Source organism: Etheostoma spectabile, chromosome 9, assembly GCF_008692095.1.
Source record: "Etheostoma spectabile isolate EspeVRDwgs_2016 chromosome 9, UIUC_Espe_1.0, whole genome shotgun sequence".
In the NCBI taxonomy this organism is placed as follows: domain Eukaryota; kingdom Metazoa; phylum Chordata; class Actinopteri; order Perciformes; family Percidae; genus Etheostoma; species Etheostoma spectabile.
In genome coordinates, this window is record NC_045741.1 from 34,830,016 (window position 1) to 34,852,185 (window position 22,170).

At 41.9% G+C, this 22,170-nt stretch overlaps 1 protein-coding gene across 1 annotated transcript in view; it reads right to left on the bottom strand.

Moving 5' to 3' along the window:
* Nucleotides 1-22,170, bottom strand: part of trabd2b (TraB domain containing 2B) — a 41,554-nt gene that overhangs the window by 12,309 nt on the left and 7,075 nt on the right. The window contains exons 2-3 of the mRNA XM_032527078.1: nt 19,471-19,629; nt 12,777-12,951 (exon numbers count right to left, since the gene is read on the bottom strand). Coding sequence (XP_032382969.1) covers nt 12,777-12,951; nt 19,471-19,629 — 334 coding nt within the window. The remainder of the gene's footprint in view (nt 1-12,776; nt 12,952-19,470; nt 19,630-22,170) is intronic.

The following is a 22,170-nucleotide window of genomic DNA, read 5'->3' on the forward strand; positions in this document are numbered from 1 at the left end:
TAAACATTTGCACGTTTGGATGGACTCATATTCTATGGTTTTAACGTGACTTTTAACATCATTTTAGGAAATTAGTCACTGTATTTTGAGTGTTTTCTTTAGGTCATTCCAAGTAGAAGGTGTAGCAAACATGAAAGCCTTTTTGAACAACCCTGTCCGGGCTTGAGGTACATTCAATGAAGTAGTGTTCTGCGACCGTAAACCCTAACTACTCTGTGTAAAAGAAAGAAGATCAGATATGTAACAGGGGATCCTGCCTATAATGCCCTTAAATATGAAGATATCAAGGTAAGCCGGCGATTTGACAGAGAGGTCAAAATCACTATGGAGTAAAGTGTACAGTGATGAGTGAGGGGTCTGCCACTTTTTCTTTTAAAGATTATTTTTGGGGCTTTATTTTTGACAGGACAGCTAGGTGAGAAAGGGGGAAGACATACTGGAAATCGTCACAGGTCGGATTCACACACTGGACCTCTGCATCGAGGCATAAATCTCTTAGTTCATGTGCGCCTGCTCTACCACTGATCCAACCTGGCCACAGAGGGGTCTGCAATTTAAAACTACACCTTAAAGCTCCATGATACACAGCATCCAACATATGAAACCACATCGATGAGGTATTCATATACAACAGATCACCATGATTAATAATAGAGAGAAATGTAGCATCAACTAGCCTTTTCTGGCTGAAAAAGTAAAAAGATAATTTGTACAATAGTATAGGTACAATACAGCAATACATTTTAAATAGTGCAAATATTTAGTCTCTAACCTTTACCGGAGGGATGATGAACACCATTCTTTCATAAAATATGGTGTTTTGAGGTTGCGGGTGGTGAAGAACGCTGCTTACCACGTCAGTCTAAAATCTCCTGTAGTTTAATTGAACGTTTTCTAAACCCTGACCCCATACAGCGCCTGTCCAATCGTAGCTTATCAACCATACCTTGTCCAATAACTGTGGGGTTACAGTTTATGTTGAACAAATATCTGTCCAGGACTAAAATATCCACCCTGTGGCATAGGCCAATTATCAGACAATAGGTCCCTGGGCATGCATGGATAAAAGCGCTGCAACAAATCTATTGCACGGCCATGGAGTTGTAGACCCATGTTATATGATGTAGGAGTACCATTCAGAGAGACCAGGGATGGATGTTTGGGCTATTCCTTCTGTTTTTTTACTAAGATTTTTTGGGGTTCTCAAGACTTTTGGGTTTCTGTTATTGACATGAAAGTCTTTTGACAATGCGACAGAAAATGAAAAGTTAATAACAACGACATTGGGCAGAGGCTCTGGCTTAGGGGCCCCCTGAACCCTTGGGTCACTAGGCCTTGGTAGGTCAGTTTGGTAACCTACCCATACCCTGTGGAAGCCAAAATGCTACTACGTGACAGTTTAAAGAAACAATAACAGCTCTGCCCTTCCCTTTACTTGGTTTGGCGTTTACACCAGCAACTCCAGCCAAACCTGCGTCACATGGACGCATGGTCTTTTAGCATTATATCATGATTCATGTGCATATTTAAAACCCTTTTACAAGGTTCTCGTTGTGAATCAAATCCGCTCGATCAGCTGGAGATTGAGTATTCCACCAGCTCTGACATAAGCATAAGCTTACTCTTGCCTGCTACAGCTGATAAAATGTGCTATGGACAGTTGGCATTTCAGCCAAAAAAATCAATAGTCATAGTCCGGAAATAAGAAACTTACTTTTTGTACTTCTGTTTGAAATCAAAGACCCACTGCACATTTCGAGTGGTAAATTTGACACTTTTAGGGTCTTTAACTACATATTTGCATGAGAGAACAAAAAACTTGACAGGCGTAACAACATAACTCAGTGGAGCGGGGCTTAGCGAAGGGTCAATTGGGTAGAGATCGCAGAGGTGATTGCAAAGGCTGCATCATTTCCATATTCATCAAAATCAGTTTAGTCACTGCTCATGCCTTGTTTGGAAGCATCTATATTTGTTAGGATTTTATAAATGTATTCAGACTTTTTAACTTCTCCCCTGGTAATGTGCTAAGTGTGAGTTGTCAACTTGTAAATAGTGGTGGGTGATCATTTGTGTACCTGTATTTTGGTAAATGTCTCTCTCTGACTTATCCTGTGTAGCGCTACCACTTTTTCCTTTAACAACAGATGAGTAATGCAACAAAGATTTTAATAGGCTCAGCATCCCTGCGCCTTGCTGTGCATTTCCATTTCCAGTTTTACAGTACTGGGATCCCTCTATAAATCACACAGCAGCCTTTGGATTAACAGAGTAGAGCTGGAGAAACAACTACCCACGGCACTTCAGAAATACTTGAACCATTGCCTTGAAAACAGCAGCGCTTTCACTTGATGTGTAAATCTGACCAGGCAGGATGGTAAATTCCACGTCTCAGCTCGGCTCTGGGTTTGTAGGAGGGAAATAATGGCAATCTGGAGTCTTCCCCCCAACCTCCAACATCTCTCACTTATTCCTATCTACATAATGACTTCACTTCCAATGCATGTGGCACGAGGTCTGCCTGTCTTCCTGCACCATATGGATGTGTTACAAGGGATGGCTGTTGACAGGACTGTTCACGTCCAAGTTCTGGTCGCAGTTCTGGTCAAATAGCAAGATCAAGAGAGTTGGAGGGGGATCAGATCCAGAGGCCGGCTGCTGCATGCGGTTGACCTGACACCGTTTCATGTCAGAAATGCTAGAGGTTCAGCGTTAGAAGCTTTAAAGTGATTCCCCACATTTAAATATTTAGACTGTGTGAGCTTGCCGCTGCAGTCTGCAAAGCTCTCATGGTGAGGAGAGAGAAAGTGAATGAAGTGAGGGAAGAACAGAAAGGTGCAGCTAGGGAAAGAGAGAAAGTGGAGGAGGAATACAAAAGAGCAAAGAAATGGGGAGAGGAAGGGAGCTGAGCTGAGTGAAGCTAACAAATTAATTGAAAATTGCCCCCATTGTTTGTTTTTGTTCCTGTCAGCTTCTTTACCATTTCTTCCTGCTTGGGGCAAGAGGAGTATAGAGCTGCAGCTGGTCAATAGTGGAAGACACACACACACACACACCACACACACACACACACACACACACACACACACACGATGGAAGAAGCCTTGGTATTCTAACAGAGCTCTTTCTCATGGCATTCTTTATCTTTCTCATCTCATTCTTGCACCGTCAGTTCATTTCCTCTCCTCCACCCTTTAGTTGAAGTTGCAGTTAAGAAGGAGGCTCATTGAGTTTACATGTGAAGTAGAAAATAATTGTAGACTTCCTTTAAATATAAAATACAAATGCTTACATGCGTGTCATCTTGCTTATGTGTTGTAATGGAGCCCATATTTGTGTGTGTATGTGTCAATGATGTGGCATGTGTGTGTTGCTGGCATACATTACACAGACATGCTGCCCAGCGGGCATAAGCTCAGAGAAAAAAAGTAAGTGTGTAGGCATGTGGTTGTGTATGTAGCTTGCTTGTGTATATGCGTGAGTGTGTGTGTTTTTGGTGTGCGCCTGTGCTGGCAGAAACCAATGTTTTACATCAGTTGTTTCTCAGGGCCAGAGACTGGCTGGTTTTTATTCTTACCATTTAATCAGGGTCGGATTTACACCTGGAACACCAGGTGAATGCAACTAACTGCCAAGTAGGAATACCAGTAGTACACTAGATCCCAAGAAGTGAACCTTTGTATTGTTGTATTCTTTGGTCTACATAGTTTTTGCTGTGTGCATATAGGGACATGTTGATGTTCAAAAGATCAAAGCATACAAGATTGAATGATCCATGTGTTTATGAAATGTAGCATTGAGATTATTGGCTCTAAAAAGGCTATGAAATGTTTTTTCAGTTGCTAAATGAAGTGTGTAATCTTTGAACAAGCTAATGAGCTGTGATGATTTCATTAGCGGTAGGAATTCAACCACTGTAGCTAAGAGTTACCATAAGACGTATTCACGCAAACTTGCAGTGACATTCCTGAACAGTTACAAAAGGACATAGCCTAACATGGGTAAGCTACCACAACAGAGCTAATTCTTTTGTTACAGTAGTTAAAAGGTATGTGTTCTTGCAGCTTAAGTCAACTGATTATATGGAGCAGAAACAAATTGGATTTATAGTTTTCTAAAAAATGTACATAACCTGTGAAAAATCTGATTTCTCTACCACACACATTCATCATAGAGAGAAAAGCTCATGGATCCAGCAAAAGCATAAAGGAAGAGGGTAACATGATTTGTATGAATTACTAGTAAATGGCCCTTTTAATTAATAACATTATTTAAAAGAGCCCACCTATTTTAGCTTTATCTATTTGTTAAATGTGTAAAAACAGCACAATGTGTTTGTGTGATTCAGATGGGATGCACATAATGTATTGTACTTACATTAGGCATATATAGCCAAGTGAACGTGTTTATTTGAAGGACATTTCATTAAACTACAGTGTTAGGCCTCAATTCTTTTTCCAATTCAATTTCAAACACGTGCACAATGAAACATATTGTTTTGTCATTTCAAGATAGTGGAGTTGCTAGAATTCTGTTAAAAGGTATACAACAAATAACAAAGTATGTGCAAGATTTGACAAGATGGTTTAAAATGTACACTGTTGTATGCACTGCAAACATTCTGTAGGAGCAGACATAGTGATAGTGCAAAGCAGTGCATGACTTTAACAGGCAAGAAGACACTCTTATTACATATAATATTAAATATTATTAATAGGACTAGTGATGGTGAGTACTTGAGTTGGCCTACTTGATTTAGACGTCACTATTCATTCAACATATTGAGAACTTGCTTGATCTACGTATTTTCACATTGCATCTTTCAATGTCTTACTACTTTGTGTTACTATGACAAGTGGCTAATTCCAGCCACCAAGCTAATATGTACGGCATCGATATAACCTTACAAAAACTCATACCATGTTCATAAAGTTATTTTTAGTATGATTGTTTTGACCTCGGATAACTGCACACTGTATAATTGCCATATACTATAACGTTAGCTACAGTATGTTAGCTGTATGTGTAGTAGACACATTTAATGGTAAATTAGCAAGTTAATGTTACATTAGCTAACATTACTTGTGGCTATTTCATTATATTGAAATGACATGAATAAACGTAACATGAATTGAACTTTAATACATTTACTCATCCATGAACATTATCTCACGTCAGATTTTCATCGACAATGGTGGTTGTTTAACAATGAGGAGAACAACTCCAAGGATCCCACACAAAATCTCATTTCAGAACCTATTCTTACGTTACATTTTTCTTTACTCTATAACGATTTACAAAAATATGCTAATTCCTAATTTGGACTACACACTATGTGGTGACGCACACGCTGTTACCCCGCAGCAAACAATTTAAAAATACATTTAAATGTGTGCTAAGTCCAAACTGTCAGTAAGAAAGCACATATTATATATATCTCTCCCTTCCTCCCTAACTGTCTTTTCCCCTGCGCAGAAGACAACACATGACGCACACATGGCATCTCCGTCACTTAATAAAATGTTCCTGCATCATGCTGGGGAGAAGACAGAGAGAAGATACAAAGCTAGACAGCAGTGAGGGGTGGCGTCAGTTTAATAAAGACAAGACAGCAGCAGAATGACAGAAACAGTGTTGCCAAATCCACTTATTATAAGCGACTTTGGGCTCGTTTTTCTGTAAAGTTGCTTACAAATATTGGTAGTCGCGGGTTGCGTTTTTTGGGGCTTTTTTTCTAAAGTGTATTTGCTTATTTGGGCTTGTTCCCAACTCCCATAATAAGTTGTCAAACAGTTATTTAAAAGTAGGAGTTTGTCTTGCCTCTTCCCTCTGTCCTTCCCCTTTCCCCATACGCACAGGAGACAGCAGAGTTTTTTCCCGCCCACTTCCTGTTTCTTATTGACTCTGACCCAGATGGCAACGAGTACTAGCCAATCAGAGGCAGAGCAGGGCAATCTGTTTTTTTTCTGGTTAGGAAAACATCAGTGAGTGACGTTTAAATGAAAATACGCGTGAGTCACGACTGATGGTGACTGGACTGTAGGAGAGTTTTTGGGGGAATAAACGCCCGGGATAAAGTAGGCAAAATACGGGAAGAAATATAACAAAGACTGGGAGAGAAGAGAAATGAGTAAAAGAATGGATTCAACCCATTGTGGGGAACAACTCAAAAGCACTGAAAAAGTGTCTATATTTGATATCCCATCAGTTTTCTAATGTTAAATAATGTTAAACGGTAGTGGAACTCCCTCTTTTGGTCATTGTCCTGAAGCTCAGGGGGAGAAATATAAATAAACTGTACCGTGTGTGTTAGATTTATTATGTAGAAAAAGTTGCTTGCTTTGGGCTTGATTTCACAGGCCTGGTTGCTAATTTGTCTCGCAATATCTGGCAACACTGAACAGAAAGGAGGGGCCAGAAAGATAGCATCTTAAAGTGATAGGCCATACGGAGAGACAAGTAAAAAGATGGAATTAGAGCTAAAGACAAACTGGAGAGCAAGCAGCAGACAGATGAGAAAAAGGGCTGAGAAAAGTAGATATGCACTAAGAAAGGAAAAGCCACGGAGACAAAGTGACATGGACGCCGAGCAGGCTCTCTCCCTCAGTCATCACTTCAACACCACAACACCACAAGCAACTGCAAAACATATGGGCTCGCTCTCCTGCACAATGAGCTATAATGGGCCTGTGCAGCAGAAGATGCGCACAAAAACAACTTTCAGCAGCAGGATCCAAAGTGGCTCAGACTTCAAAACAAACAATGCTACATGTGTATTTTTTGACAGTAACTACTCTTTTTGCCAAGAAATATCTCTGCAGATCACATGACTTTGTGTCGCAAATATACAAAGACACGTGTGTGTGTGTGTGAGTGAGAGAGAGTGTTTGTGCGTGTGAGCGTGTGTGTGAGTGTGTGTGGTGTCTAGGCAGCGTCAGGAAATTCCATGGGATGTTTTCAATAAGGCTGGGCAGCAGCAGCCAGAAAACTGGCAAATGAAAACCTGCTGAAGCACACCACAGAGCTCCAACAACACGCTGTCTATAGCCCACGAGCACTCCTTCACTCGTCAGCACAAATGATAACTCTGTGTGTATGGAAATGACGGTGTATGCTGTTTGCATGTGATAGAGAGAGAGAGAGAGAGAGAGAGAGAGAGAGAGAGAGAGAGAGAGAGAGAGAGAGCCAACGAGAATACATATTTTGCTGAGTGAATGATGGAAAATCACATTGAGGCTTGTATATGTTTACAATAGCAACAGAACAAGTGTCCAATGTGTGTCCAACGTGTCTGTGAGTATGATTTCCATTATTTGGTGCTGTAATTTCTGTCCAAGGGGAAACAATGATGCATTCACTTGGCCTCACGAAGGCCGCTAACATCACCGTGCGACAATAGATGCCTATGGTTGGTCCCCATTACATAATAGTGATAGTGAATGGCAGTGACCACAGTGGTGTAGAAAGAAAAGAATAACAGACTTTGAGGAGACAGATAGTTTGACATTTCCTTCCCACGGTGGTTAGCTCTAGCTTCATATTTAATGGACAGATCATGAAAGTGATGTCAATCTTCTCATTTAATTCTCAGCAATACAGTGAATTAGCTTATTTAGCAAGATGTCAACAAGCTAACAGACACACAGCGCTAATATTATCACCTCATAAAGTTGTTATGGCTAATGTGTCAGCACATTATTGCCTCACACGTCCAGCATGTACAGAGAAATTCCATTTGACGTCATGTTTCTGGTAACCCAACAAATGTCAATAAATACTCTGGTTTGGCTTTTACTAGGTAATGCCTGACAAAAATGACTTTAGCAGCTAACTTTATTCACGAGCTAATCGCTAACTTTGCCTGTTTGTTTTTTGTTTTGTTGTTGCTAGGCTGGTAGCACACAGTTGTCTATCACTGAAAGAACTGATGATGCTGCTTTAAAAAAAGACATAAGAGTAGTGAAACCATACACCAAATTAACAAGGTACTGTAAATGAAGCTAAATAGCTTCCTAGAGCTGCAGGATTAAATGATAATGTTCATGACTGCGAGCAACTTCTTTACATTACATGTAGTCATTTAATACAATGGTAATAAAAAATACTGACTAGTCGAATTTTACTGATGTATGTAGGCTTACAGTAATGTACACTCACTGCATTAGAATTCAACCATTCCAAATATATTAGACTATATAACTTGATTGAGGTGCTTCTGTGGATCATAGACGTTATAAAGCCCAACAGCGGGCTCCAGTGAGAGAGTAAAGCTGCTCAGTCAGTCCTGCCTGGGGTAATTCAATTATGCCTGCTGAAGTTCTTTCACGTCTGTAATTCATTCTAATAACCTGTTAGTAAAAGTGAAGAAAACAAAGAATGTCTCTTACGACCTGTGTGTGCATGCAGATGTGTGTAGGACGGAGGAAAAATTGGGGGGGGAAAAATGAGAAACTGCTTTACAAAAGCATACATTTTGAACATACAGTAAAAGTACTTATGCTACAGGAAGGTGTAGGTGTACAGCGAGAGGAAACGGGGAGGCTGGGAGGTAAGGTGCTGAGCTGAGCAGAGATGGATTTCCTGCCTGAACCACTTTATACACACGTCAAATAGTTTAATTGCCCTGTGAAAAAACTCCTGGGCCGGTCTACAACATCAGTAACTCTAGAGGGCCTTGACATGAGCGCTGCCCCGGCTCTTTCCCAACAGTCCTGTTTTCCTTCTGCGCTCTGGACATGGTTCACGCTGGAAGTGAGGGGTCCAAGGGACAGGCAGCTAGAGGGGCCATTAATATTTATCTTTCTTTATGGCAGAAATGCAACCTGATAAACACAAGAACCAGTTGACTCAGACTTAAATCAACAAACGGCACAAGGATCATCACAAATTATGACCATTCCATTTCATAATCCACAATTAAAAGCCATGTACTATGAGGTACATAATGTTGTTGCCTGCAGTTCCCACATTAATGTGCTTTTTGAGATATGACCACAAAGGTTTAATTGATATTATTATTGAATGTCCACATTTGGCCTGAAAATGGCTGTTCTCCATCTACAAATCCGCAGGCTGTATTTATTAAAAATACTGTAAGTCTTAACCCTCACACCAACTATTATCTTTACTTATGGCTTATTATCTTTACTCTTCACTCTAAATATGCATTGTGGTTAGATTGTGATCAGAGTTTTAGCAGACCTTACACAAAGCAAGCCCGACCACTTCCACAACTACTTCTCTAAAATGTTGAAAAGCGCAGTCCGATTTCTGGGAGTCTGAGCCGGCACTTAATACGTCCTGGCATCATTGGATGATAAAATTTCATGGCTGGTTACGACCAATGGGAAACTGGGACCAGCAGGGACAGTTACAGGACCGTAAAGACATGAGTCAGCGTCCTAAAGGCAGAAATAAGAGATGAGAGAAAGGAAGCTTTGTGATTAAAGCATGGGAGGGACTTTATTAAGGCTGATTTATGAAGCCTTTTGCTTTTTGTTACATCTGCATCTAGACACATGTTCAAGACCCAGTTAGTCCATTTATGTCTAATATGCGGAGTGCATCTCTCCTTTTTGCATGCATTTACAGGAAGATAGAAACTATTAGTAGGTGACATGATGAGTGTGGCAGACAGCTGTTTAGCTGGATTCATTACAAGAGTAGGGCCGCATTTGTGCTGGTAAATTAAAGAAAGATAAAGAAATGTGGTGGAACAGATAGAGTTTAAATAACATGTATTCTAGATCTGTAACGAATTAGTTTTAAGTTGTAACTGTGTGGTCATAAAATTTGAACTTTACGTGGCATTGGCAAAAGCATACAACCTCACAGTGAGTGGCTTACAGTCTTCTATTTTTTTCAGTTGTTTGTTTCTTGTTTATAAGTATGTTTAATGACTTCCACTGACACACTTTTACAAACCAATCTAACCTCTCGTTTTCATTTCATCCGGAATTGAATCAGTAATTTTGCAAAATTGCAGTCTTTTTAAATCTTTAGAAATGCCATAACCCATTTTATATGCATTTAATTTTGTAAAACTATTTTTTATTTTTCATTTAGCTTAATAATTGTCCTTGAATGAACCTAGAGGGCAGCCCCAGTAATTAGTGTAACTGTGTAATTAGCCTCAGTCATAGTAAATCAGACACTAATTACAGCAGATTGTGAACATGCAAAATAAAATGAACATGTACATTTCTCTGCTCTTAGTGTACGTAAATCTGGCCCTCATTGACTGTCTTCCTGAGGCCTTTACTGAGACTTCTGTGTGTGTGTGTGTGTGTGTGTGTGTGTGTGTGTGTGTGTGTGCGTGTGCGTGTGCGTGTGTTAGCGGTAGTTTGAGCATACTATGAAGCATACACGTGCACAAGAACTAAATGGATGTTTAAGTATGAATCCAAGTACGTGTTAGTGTGTGTGTGTTAGTGCACGCACGAATGCGTGCGTGCGTGCGTCTGTGTGTGTGTGTGTGTGTGTGTGTGTGTGTGTGTGTGTGTGTATATATGGCAGGCTATAACTGTAATGGTTCTTATCACTTCACACTAGCTGTCAGTTCTCTCACACACAACGCTGCAGCCTGTAGGTGACCCCACACACATGTTTACCTCTAGTCTATCCAGGCCATGTTGGACACACTGGTAAGCTAACGCATAACTGCTATAATCACATGCAATCTGGAAAACATGAGGCTGCATTACATACAGATTTTAATAGTACATTGCGGCTGGCTTATGAGGTAAAACAGGTGACCGGTGTACATGTAAAAGGTCAGTTTTATACAGGTTTTGCATACATAACATCACTCAATCAATCTATTCCAAGTTAAAACACTCACAAGGAACTGTTTGTGATTGGCTTAATATAAGATGACAATGTCTGAGGCATACACATTCACATATTCATCCATAGAATATTTCTTGGCTAAACACCTTCCTTTTTTCTCAGCACTGCCCTTCTAAACAGATGTATATATTCAGATCAGGCACTGCCCAGTAAATCATCAACTGCTAGCAAGGGGATTTAGACACAAGTCATTTAATCATGTAACTCCCAAGCCAAGTCCAATTTAATGTTTCCTTTTAACTTTTTAGTTTAGCAATAAAACAAATAACACAACACCTCCATGATTTTAAAAATAATACTCTTTCAGTATGCTTTTGACAAAGCTACAGTGGTGTGAAAAAGTGTTTGCCCCCTTCCTCATTTCCTGTTCCTTTGCATGTTTGTCACACTTAAGTGTTTCGGAACATCAATCACTTTTTCACACAGGGCCATGATGGTTTGGATTTTTTTTCACCTTTAATAATAAACACCTTCATTTACAAATTGCATTTTGTGTTTACTTGTGTTGTTCTTGACTATTGTTTAAATTGGTTTGATGTTACGAAACACTAAAGTGTGACAAACATGCAAAGGAACAGGAAATGAGGAAGGGGGCAAACACTTTTTCACACCACTGTATCTCCCAGCTTTAGAGAAATGTTGTCATACCCTCTCATATCCCTGTGCATGTATTAAACAATACAACATTGCTAACAACTTGTAATAGTAAACATGAAGTTTTTTTTTTACTGTCTTGCTACTCTCCAATTCCTTAGTGCTTATTTTAGCCTAAGGAGTTGGACTGGGTTAGTTGGCTTTCTGAGCTTCAAGTTACTTTCTTTGTTTCATAAACACAGTGCCACCAATTCATTCCTCCATGACAGTCATAATTGATATGCTAACTTACACACACACACACACACACACACACACACACAACACACACACACACACGCGCACCCACACACACACACACACACACAGATGGATGTGTGTCCAGCCTTGTCCAGACAGTACAAAGAGCAGAGGGAGCAAAACATGCTCAGAGGAAGGAGCAAGGCATTCAGCATTAATCATACACTGGCACACGCACCCTTGCATCCACACACACACACACACACACACCACACACACACACACACACACACACACACACCACACACACACACACACACCACACACACACACACACACACACCACACACACCCCCTACACACACCCAAGAGGCAGTACCACCCGTTTACAGATGGACAGGCACACAGTCATACTGTAAACATACACCCACCCACCACCTGCTTTTGTCGGCAAACACACTTACATGTAATGTATAAACACAGAGAGATACATGCACTTCCCTCAGGATACACTACATCATTCAGGAAACATTAGCAACATTAGCCAGGAATGCTAATTGAAACAAACAGCTCATGTTTTCTTCATTTCAGAGGTGGGAGCTGGATGTAATTGAGACTTCTGTGTGTGTGTGTGTGTGTGTGTGTGTGTGTGTGTGTGTGTGTGTGTGTGTGTGTACACTTGTATAGACAACCAGTTTTTCATGCCAGAGCTCTGGGAACCATTGTATACTATTATTGGGCTGCTTTTTCTCCAGCTTTGCTTTCAAACACAAAAGAGAGCAAATTGCTCACCATAAACACACATTAGTGCTGACAGAATCAGTGTTATAGACCAAAGCAAACCTGATTTCTCTTCACAATTAAATGAACACACACACAAAACACACACACTCACACGCACACGCACACGAAAGGCAAAATAGAGATTGAGGTTGGAGTTGCTGCCATGATGATGATTCTTATGGTTTGGCCTGCTGTTTAGGGAAACATCACATAACCAGCGGAGCATTGGTCATTCATTGTAGCCTTTTGAAGTGGCCTAAATCTTTATCTCACTCTAAACACACCCCATGCAGTATCTGAGACTCCCTTACCTGCACCAAAAGCAAAAAAGTATGTCTGGTTGGGATTTCTCTGCAGCAAGGCAGACACACGGCGAGCCATTCGCTCGTTGCGTTTGTAGATGAGCTCCTGGCGGAAGTAGCTGTCGATCTGCAGGGCGGTCATGCGGTCATGTGCGGGCAGGGAGCTGTTGATGAAGTGAGGCAGCTGAAAGAAAAAAGAAAGTTTAAATTTGAAAAACTGTTGATAAAAAAAATCCACAGCAGAGTAAAAAGCTCATTTAAAGCATACATCAAACACAAAATGAAAGAACTGGTGTTAAAAGAAATAGAGAAGGATAGAAAATGAGATGGAAAGAAAGAAGAGGACGGTGTTGGTGACAACCTGGCAAGCGTGTGTTACCCTGTGAGTGTGAGACCTGGAAACTGGGAGTGTTTGTGACGTGACAGCTTGACAAAAAATGACCAATGCAGTGCTCTGCTGTGTAGACTGGTTTTATATGAGAATGAAGGAGAGAGAATGAGGGGAGAAAAGTGTCAACACCATGAGTGTGTGTATGCACTTGCAAGCATTTTTTATGTGACTGTGTACACTAATGATGTGTGTGTGTGTGTGTGTGTGTGTTGTGTGCGTGTGCAAGTGCAGTGTATCCACCAGTGTGAGCGTGTGAATGTGTTTTTAATTGCTGTGTGATTTATGAGGAGCCAGGCAGGCAGAGACAGACCACGCTGGCTCTGCTCCACACTTGGCTGCATCAGTGGATTCAACAGGCTCTTAATCTGTGAAGATGAGCAGGGGTCAGTGGTGGGGTAGCAGGGTTCTTAGCTATCCAACTCACTGACACACCTAAACACACAGTTTGTCTTTAGGTCTTTCACTTCCTGTCACGGTATCATTGTACCTGTATTTTTTCTTGGGCGCTTTCTGTTAATATATGCAGTATATGCAATAATGTGAAATATTAGAGATAGGTGAAATCCCAATACGCCAGAGTATGTTCCATTTGGTCTGTTCCCTCTTCCTGGCATTCTTTCTGCTGTCTTTACTTAACTGAGGACTGTTTTTGCTGTCGTGGTGCCGAAAAATATTTTACTTGAGTTGTAATTCCTATTTTGGGACTTCAAAAAGAAGTTTTAAATTAGAAAATTGTAGCCCATCAGAGTATTTTGACAGGACCTGAGGATGGCAATGCTATCTAAAGATCCACTTAAAATCAATAAATGGCATACATAGGTTTGGGATCTGTAAAAGCCTTAATATTGTGCACAAAGAGTTTCAGAGTGTAAGCCTGGCCTCTGAGCAGTCCTCCTCCCCCTGTTAATACAGTATTTCTGTGGGATCTCTGTTCTGTACTGACTTTTTGTCCTTCACTGGTTTCTCTTGTACAAACCAGGAGTACAGCTGAGGATACCCAGCCTTCAGTATATCTTCTCAAATTGAAAAGAATTAATGGAGGTATTTAATGGGGAACCATGCCGTTTTTAATTTACCTTACCTGAACAGCTTTGGAGTCATTGGAATGGTTATATGTCTTTTTTTGATTTGAAGGGTGGTCTTCTCGCTCCCCCCTGGCGCCTGTGAGCGGGAAAAAACACCCTTGCAACCTTTGGCTGGCGAGTTGGCGGACTCAGCATCAGGAAGTACGTTACATCGTGAGACCTGATATCCCACGATGTAACGAATTGCTTCACTGCACTGCTCACTAACCATTCAGGAACCGGCTAACAAGGTAGCGATGTAGTTTTTCCCGGGTTTTTCCACACTATCACCATGGCTGAGCCGGCAAAAACAAACAGAACTTTAGGAAAGCATTGTTGGAAAAACAGAGAAAAAGGAAACTGCAGATTGACCGAGCGAGGAGTCAAACACAAGTAAACATAGGAGCTCTGTTCTGAAGCTGTAGGGGGAGCTCTATAGAGAAACCTGCGAGCAAAAAGCGCAAAAGAAAACTGCATAGCGCCCCTTTAAGAAAGAAGGTCTTGGGGCTTTGTGGTACAGTATGTTTTTGAGTCTCCCTTGTGCCTCTGAGTGCACATATGCAGATGTTTTTCATCTGGAGTTGTATTTGAGTGTGACAAGAACACACACATGCATACAAAGAGTCGCTGTCTGAAACTGAGTTACAAGTTGACACAACAGTAGAACAGCTGAGAATGGTGCATAAATCAATGTGTGGTACATGAGGGGATTAATTATACCACATGTAAACAAGGTGCTGCTCTCTAGCATCCATCCAAAATCTGTATCTGACACATTTTCTCTCACCGCCTGAACTGCCCCTCCTACAGTATGTTATGTTTCACATAATGGTTGAAAGGTTGTAATTCACACCGGCATATTTATTTATTTCATTTGTGATGTAGTCTCACTTTGCCAGACCTCCACATGCTATGGTGATGGGATGGGAGAAAAACTGTGCTCTAGTTTATTGGCATTTCTTTAAACCAATCACAATCGTCATGGGCGGTGCTAAGCTCAGCACGGTGCCGCTGCAAAATAGCCTTGGGAAGGAACTTGTTTTGGTGGAACATGTGTACGTTCAAAAGTTGTTTTAATTGTGCAACAAAAAATCTCAGATTGGACAGAGAGTCTAGCTAGCTGTCTGGATTTTCCCTGCAGAGATCTGAGGAGCAGTTAACCAAAGTCCTTAGAAATCCACCGGAGTTTAAAATTCTAACACAAAGAAAGCGGAAGGAAACCGAAATCGGTGAAAACACTTGGAATTTGCTGCGGCACACATCAAAGTCTGTTTACAGGTCTTGGGGAGTACTAAGTGAAAGATAGTTGTATACATTTTGAGGCTCCAGGGGGAGCTATGTGAAGTCAGCTAAATTGCCTCAATTGATGTCACTTTAGTCAGCATTGTGGCTAATAACTATAAATTTGGGGAATCCCGAAAATCGCGTGACATTGTGGGTAATGTAGGCATTAGGTTGTGGCATAGAAGAAGAATTTGTGGAATAAAAAATATGTCATTTCTGTTTCTGCTGCATCGATTTTGATACTTTCCGATTTTGAAACTGTCCATCGTAAGTCCGACAATGTCATAAAAGTGCAATGATAAATTAATAAGTAATCTTTTGCAAACATTCACATCGAATGTGTGTGGAGGCAGTTAATACACACTAAGTGGTATTAACTGCCTCCACACACATTTGACGTGAGAACGGGACATTTTTCAGGGAAACAAGGACAGCCCCATGTCCACTTTCTCACGCTGCCACAGAAAAAAAAGCTATACTAGCTATATTTTTGCCTTACATTTATCACTGATCTCCAAGTTCTGTGGAATATTTAGACATTTTCTATTTTTTAGGATTAGCTTCCGCAATTCACAAAGATAAAACCATGTATGCAGATTCCGTGTTAATTAAATGATCACAATGATTGACTGTGGCAGGTAACACAATAATGTTATCTGCCACAGTTAGGTTTTACTCCCACTTGGCAGGTTGGTGGTTGTTAATTTCAAGGCCTGATCAAATCCAAATGGTTTGTGTGACATAAGCCACATTACTCACTTATCTCTAGTTACTCAGTGAGGAAAGAAAGCCAGAACGAACAAGCCTGAAGCCTTCTAGTGTCTGTGTGTTTTTTCAGGGTAAATGACCCGGGTTCATCTGGATTGACAGAGGTTCATGATTCATAAATCAAACAAAGCAGAGTTGGGTGAGTAAGAGAGAGTTGGAGATGGAGTGCTTCAACGTTGCTCTGATGATGAGTGAGAATAGCGTGAGTGATTCATTACGAGAGAATAAAGTGTTAGGTCGGAGAGGGGTCAAGGTGGGAGTGTAGCGGTAAATACAGATAAGTTATCACAGGAAAGGCCATTAGCTGCTTTGTATCGCCACCTGCACAGGAAATTTGGAGTGACGGGGAGATATTTCCTCGCTTTTTCACTATTGGTATCACTCACTTGCTCAGTCCGTCTGCACTGCCAGCAATTTACTCTCTTCTATTCTTCTTTTAGAATGTGTCTCTTTGAAGTCTGTTTTTATCATCTGTTCTCTTTCCTTTCTACTTCCTTTCTCTTATTTACCTTTCCTTTCTTGTCCTTTCATTTTACCTTTCCCTACCTTTCTTTTCTATCAACTTTCATCTTGGTGCTACTGTACATATACAGCAATTTCCATGTGAACTATCGGTGGCAACATTTTGCAGTCAGTTCTTTGAAGTTGCTTCTTTCCTACTTGTCTTTGTGTTTTTGTAATATAAACCTTGTTTCATGTACCTGTTCTTTCTTATCTGTCTCTTTCTCTCTTTGTTTATCTTTACTTTATGTCTGTGAGAGATCCAGTTCAGTTTTGAAAAGAATTACCCTGTCTTTTATCACTCAGGTGGGCTTTGCTCTGAGGCGGTCTCTTTCTAATATGATGAAGATTGAATTAGGAGAGCATCAGGAGTGTTGGTGGCCTCTGGATAGTTCCTATCTATCAAAAAACACCTGCTCTTTGACGGCCTCAGACAATAACACACACGTACGCGCGCGCGCACACACACACACACACACACACACACACACACACACACACACACACACACACACACCACACACACACCTGCTATAGATCACCAGGCTACAGAAGCAGGCACTACAGTCAGGCGTCTGATTGCTCTAGCATGTGCTGGGGAATTTTAATACATGTTATTATGACATAAGGAGTAGCGCTGAACTGGTATGATTTATAGCACTCACGCAGGAGACGACTGTAGCCGCGACTGTAGGTGAAACTGTGGCTAACAAGCTCTCATGACCCCCACAGAAAAAGTGATGGATAGACACAGACAGCGAGGGGGTAAAAAAAGGGAGATATGTATTTTGTCAAGGTTTAACAGGAGAGGCATGGTGAGATGTGTCTGAAGTTGTGCATACTTTGTCTCACTGTGTGTATCTCTGTAAATTATGTGGAATCTCTGCAGTTGAGGTTACGTGGTATGGTTAGGTTTAATGAGACTTGAGTATCATTGAGGGAGGTTGACACAGCATAATATATTTTTTTTAAGATTATTTTTGGGGGGCTTTTTCCTTTATTAACAACAGTGGATAGACAGGAAAAGGGGAGAAAGATAGGGGATGACATGCAGCAAAGGGCCGCAGATCAGATACCAAACCCAGGCCACTGCAGGACTCAGTCTACATGGGGTGAACGCTCTTACTGGGTGAGCTAAAGGGCAGCCCCTTGACACAGCATAATTGAATTGGCTTTCCAGTAAATCTGCATTCGAGGGTAGAATCAGAGTGAGAGCTACTGAACGCTCTACCAGTGTATGTGTGTGTGCTATATTTTGAATGGCCTTTTGACAGCTAGCAGAGCTGGGTGTGAAGACCGACAAGGAGGCCTTCGCTGAAGGAGCAATGGCTATGTTAGGAAACGCAATGTCAGAGGACGTCAGATGGCGTATTTACGGCTGAGAGCTATTAAAGTGCCGGACTATCAAGTCCCCCCCCCCCCCCAAACTTGAGGGGAGAGGGAAAAGTGGCAATGTGAGTTTTGCAAAATTGGGTCCCAAGCCTAAAAATTTGGGGGGGACGATAGCAAAGGCAGAGAAGTAGGTATGAGGGGTTCCCCAACTAAAATTTAAGGGGTTGGCCCAAATTTTGGGTTTTTTGGGGTTTTTTGGGAAAAAAAAACAAAAAATTTCCAGAGGGGGGATGCTTTCCCCCTAAAAAAATACTAGTCGGGAAAAAACACTATACAATTTTGAAACAATCGATTTTTGATTTTAATGGGGACAGTCTGTGAAACTCAGTTTCTTCACAAAAAATTGTCCCAAAAAGCACCACTTTAAATTTTGGGTTTTTCCCCTTACTGTGTAAAAGGGTTTTTTAGAAATAAGCCCACCCCCATAAAAAAAAACAAAAAAAGGGACAAAATTTGGCCCCCAAAGAAGTCTTAAGCAAATTTTTGGTTTTGTCGGGGTTTCCAACGCAGAGCTTTTGCCGTAGCCTGGTAAGGGGTTTGATGTTAATACTTTTGGCTGGTGTGTGCCCTCGATCTAATAGAAAGGGGCCCGGGAGGGGGGGTGTGGGGGTGCAGTGTGGAAAAAAGGAGTGAGAGGTGGCCCTGATTAAAAATGGGGGGAAGGAGTAGCGGGCTCCCTTTGAGTCACATTGAGAGAAAAAAGTGTCTCCCCGTGCTTTCGACCACGGGGTAAAAATCGTAGCAGGAAAAAAAAAACCCCCCTCTTTAATTTAGGTTTTTTAGGGGGAAGGGGAATGGGAAATGAGTCGGGGGGGGAAATGCAAGCTACCAAGCCCCGGGCCGAGCAAAGTGCCCTTGCCACAAAAGGAAGGGTTACTTAGGGTTCCCGACAGGGGGTTTTTCTCCACCGAGTACCCTAGAAACAGCGTAGATTTACGCCAAAAAGCATAGATAAAGCTTTTGTCGAGTAAAATTTAAATCAAGAAAATTTGTTGATAAGGGAAGGGGGGCAGCCCCTAAAAGCAGGGGGGAAAATACGGGGTAATTTTGGGGGGGGGTTTTAGAAAAGGGAATAATGGCATTTGATTATGCTTTGGGAAACCCGGCATCGGGTGTTATGGCTTTATGATGCCCTTTTTTAAAAGGTGGGCTTTCTATTTTCCCCCTTTTTTGGGAAACTGCAAAAATTTGCACAAAGGGAAAACAAAAAAAGGATGATTTTTTATTTTCTTTTTGTTTTGGGATGAATTTTTAAGGAAACCGTTCTGCAGGTTATCTGAGAATTTTACAGGAGGAGACCAACCTGGGAGGTGTCATGGTTGAAGATGATGGAGGGGGGGAGGGTTTCCCCAGTTGTGGAGAAAAAGAGGTCCGCGGTAGGGTAGGAAAACCCCCGCAGGCTGCCTGCTGGGGCGCTCCCCGTGCTGAGCAGTTTTCTGGTTCCCCCAAAACAAAAAAGCACCTGAGGGAAGGGGAGGGGGGGAGAGGAAAAGGGCGCAAAAGACAGGAAGGGTGCTGTTACTTTCTGCATCCACAAACTCTGAATTCTCTGCTCTGCGCCCAAGAGGAATTTGCCAGGAAGGGGGAGAAATTGTGCAAGCGTGGCCAGTGTTCCTCTTTTAAGTATAATGTGATCTTAATATACAATGAAGCTGTTATTCCTGAGTGTCGGTGAAATATAAGTTGTTTTGCAGCGTGTTCATTTCTTTCAGGATATTGTCATATACTTTCCATACAGGCTGACTACAGGTAAAAAGCAGATCACAAGAGACATGGCAAAACTCCACAGAGTTTCTTCTAAAGGAAGGAGAAAACGGGAAGAAAGGGAGGGCAAGAGAGAGAGAGAGATATATGGAGAGAGGGAGAGAGAGACCCTTTAAAAAAATAACCCTTCTTTCTCTTTCACCAGGCCAGGGTGCTTTAAATTTACAGCAGCCATTAAAATCATAAGTAAACCCTCTTTAGAGAGAATTTATAGAGTGCAGCCGCCAGCCAGCTCCACAGCTGTCTTTAACACCAGGGGTTAACCTCGCTGCTCCCGCCCTCTGCAATCCCACGCCACCTCTGACTGGCCTGGCAAGCCTGACCGAGTTGTCAATCACTGTTGAGCTCTCTTACAGGAACCAGAGGTGCGTTATCTGGGATATATTTCTCTTTCTGTGTACAGCCAATTTCACACAGTTCCACATTGCACCAAGGACAAATTCAGTTGACTTGATCAGAATAAGTGACAGGGCTCATCCTATCTTCAAACAAGCTGATCCATGTCTACAATCCTAATTACCAAGTAACCTTGACTACAGCTTTGGAAAATACTACAGGGAGAACGTCAGCATCCAGGCCCAGATGATTTGTGGAGCAGCTTAAGGCCGATACAGCTGCACAACTGATTGAGCCCGATGTCAAAAGTCTGAGTCGTAATTCACGCAATTAAGTTATGTTTTTGCAATCATAAATGCCCATATCGTGCGTATTGAATGTTTCAACTCCAGGTAACCCTTCCGCTGGGATAATCACGAGCAAGCTCTAAGCTCAACCTTGTGACTTTCTCTCTCCGTCTCTCTGAGGCCATTGTGCTTGCTAACCAGTCTCGTAAGCTCATTTTTACTTTAGTGCTCATTTTTCCATAATGCAAAGAGACAGCTGATGAGCTAACTGCATTTATAGCTCAAATTATCCCCCTTTCTTGTCTGAGTGTCCATCCTCCGCTCATCTCTCTGCCAGCGCTGGATCCTGAGCCCTTCTTCCCATTGCACAACCAAGAACTGAGTCTCATCTTATTTTTTTTTTTGACACATTTCATCCTCGAGTGCAGTTTCTTAAACGCTTAGCGCCGCGCTGTCGCCTTGACAGAGGTGCACAATCCAGGAATGGGCCTCGATCAAACCTGTGACCTTTTCAGTTCTGAAAAAAATATGGCTTTGTGCTTTTCTCAGCTTATATCTCAGCACCAGACTTCCCAATCCCAGAAGCCCCCTTGCTGTTTGAGTAATAACGCTATACCTCATTTCAGCTTCTTTTTCCATCTCACACAAGATTCTTTTATAGCTCTAAACTGAAGGTCTTGTTGAGGTGTGATGCCAGGCCCAGAGAGGCTAAAACCTCAAGTGTAGTTCTGCCTGGTGGCTAACTAGCTACAGTAGCTAATTCTGCTTCTGCAAATGCTAATTCTTTGTAAGTAAGTTGCCACTGCCCACAGTCCTTGACCCACAGGGCGCTCTGCCACGTCTCAAAGGGTTTTCCAAGAGAAACACCAGAGCAGGCCCTGGATGGAGTCAGTGGCTGGAGCTGGTAGAGCACACACACCTGCCAGGCTGTTTGCAATGTTGCCAGCTCTGGTGGTTTTTTTCTTAACACGGCAAACAGCACCAGCGATGACACACATAAGGGTTCAGTAGAGGATGCATGGTAAGGACGCAGGTGTGTGTGTTTGTGTGTGTGTGTGTGTGTGTGTGTGGTTGCGTTGTTAAGGGAGTTGTTATTTCAATATTGTCCGTCTCCCGGGGAAAGAACATCTCTGCAGCTGTTACCATGGTGCCTGAGTTTGTGCTAGGCTGAATGAAAGAGCATGTCAATCACTGCAGGAGAGGCTGAGGGGGAGAGGGGGGAAATGCAAACATTCTCTGTGTGCATGCTCGCATGTATACGCATACATGTGGATGTGTGTGTGTGCACGCACGCACGTGTTGGCTGATAGAGTGGGTGTTCTCAGGCTGAAGTGGTCCACTCACTCTGACAGACTGGCTCTTTTACAGCCAGGCCTTTTCAGTGTAACTAACTTTGACTCTGCTCACCACATAGTTTACTACTGCAGGTCTTTCCCCCGCGTCTCATCTAATACATGCGTGAGAAACTCCCATTGTGATTAAAGGAACGGTTTATAAGAACAAAGCTGGAAGAAGCAGAGCATTCGGCTGGTCTTGGAACCTGAGATTTGAGCGCAGCGTTCCAAAAATTAAATTCATTAGCGAACTTTGGAAAGAAAACAATGAAAATAATGGGG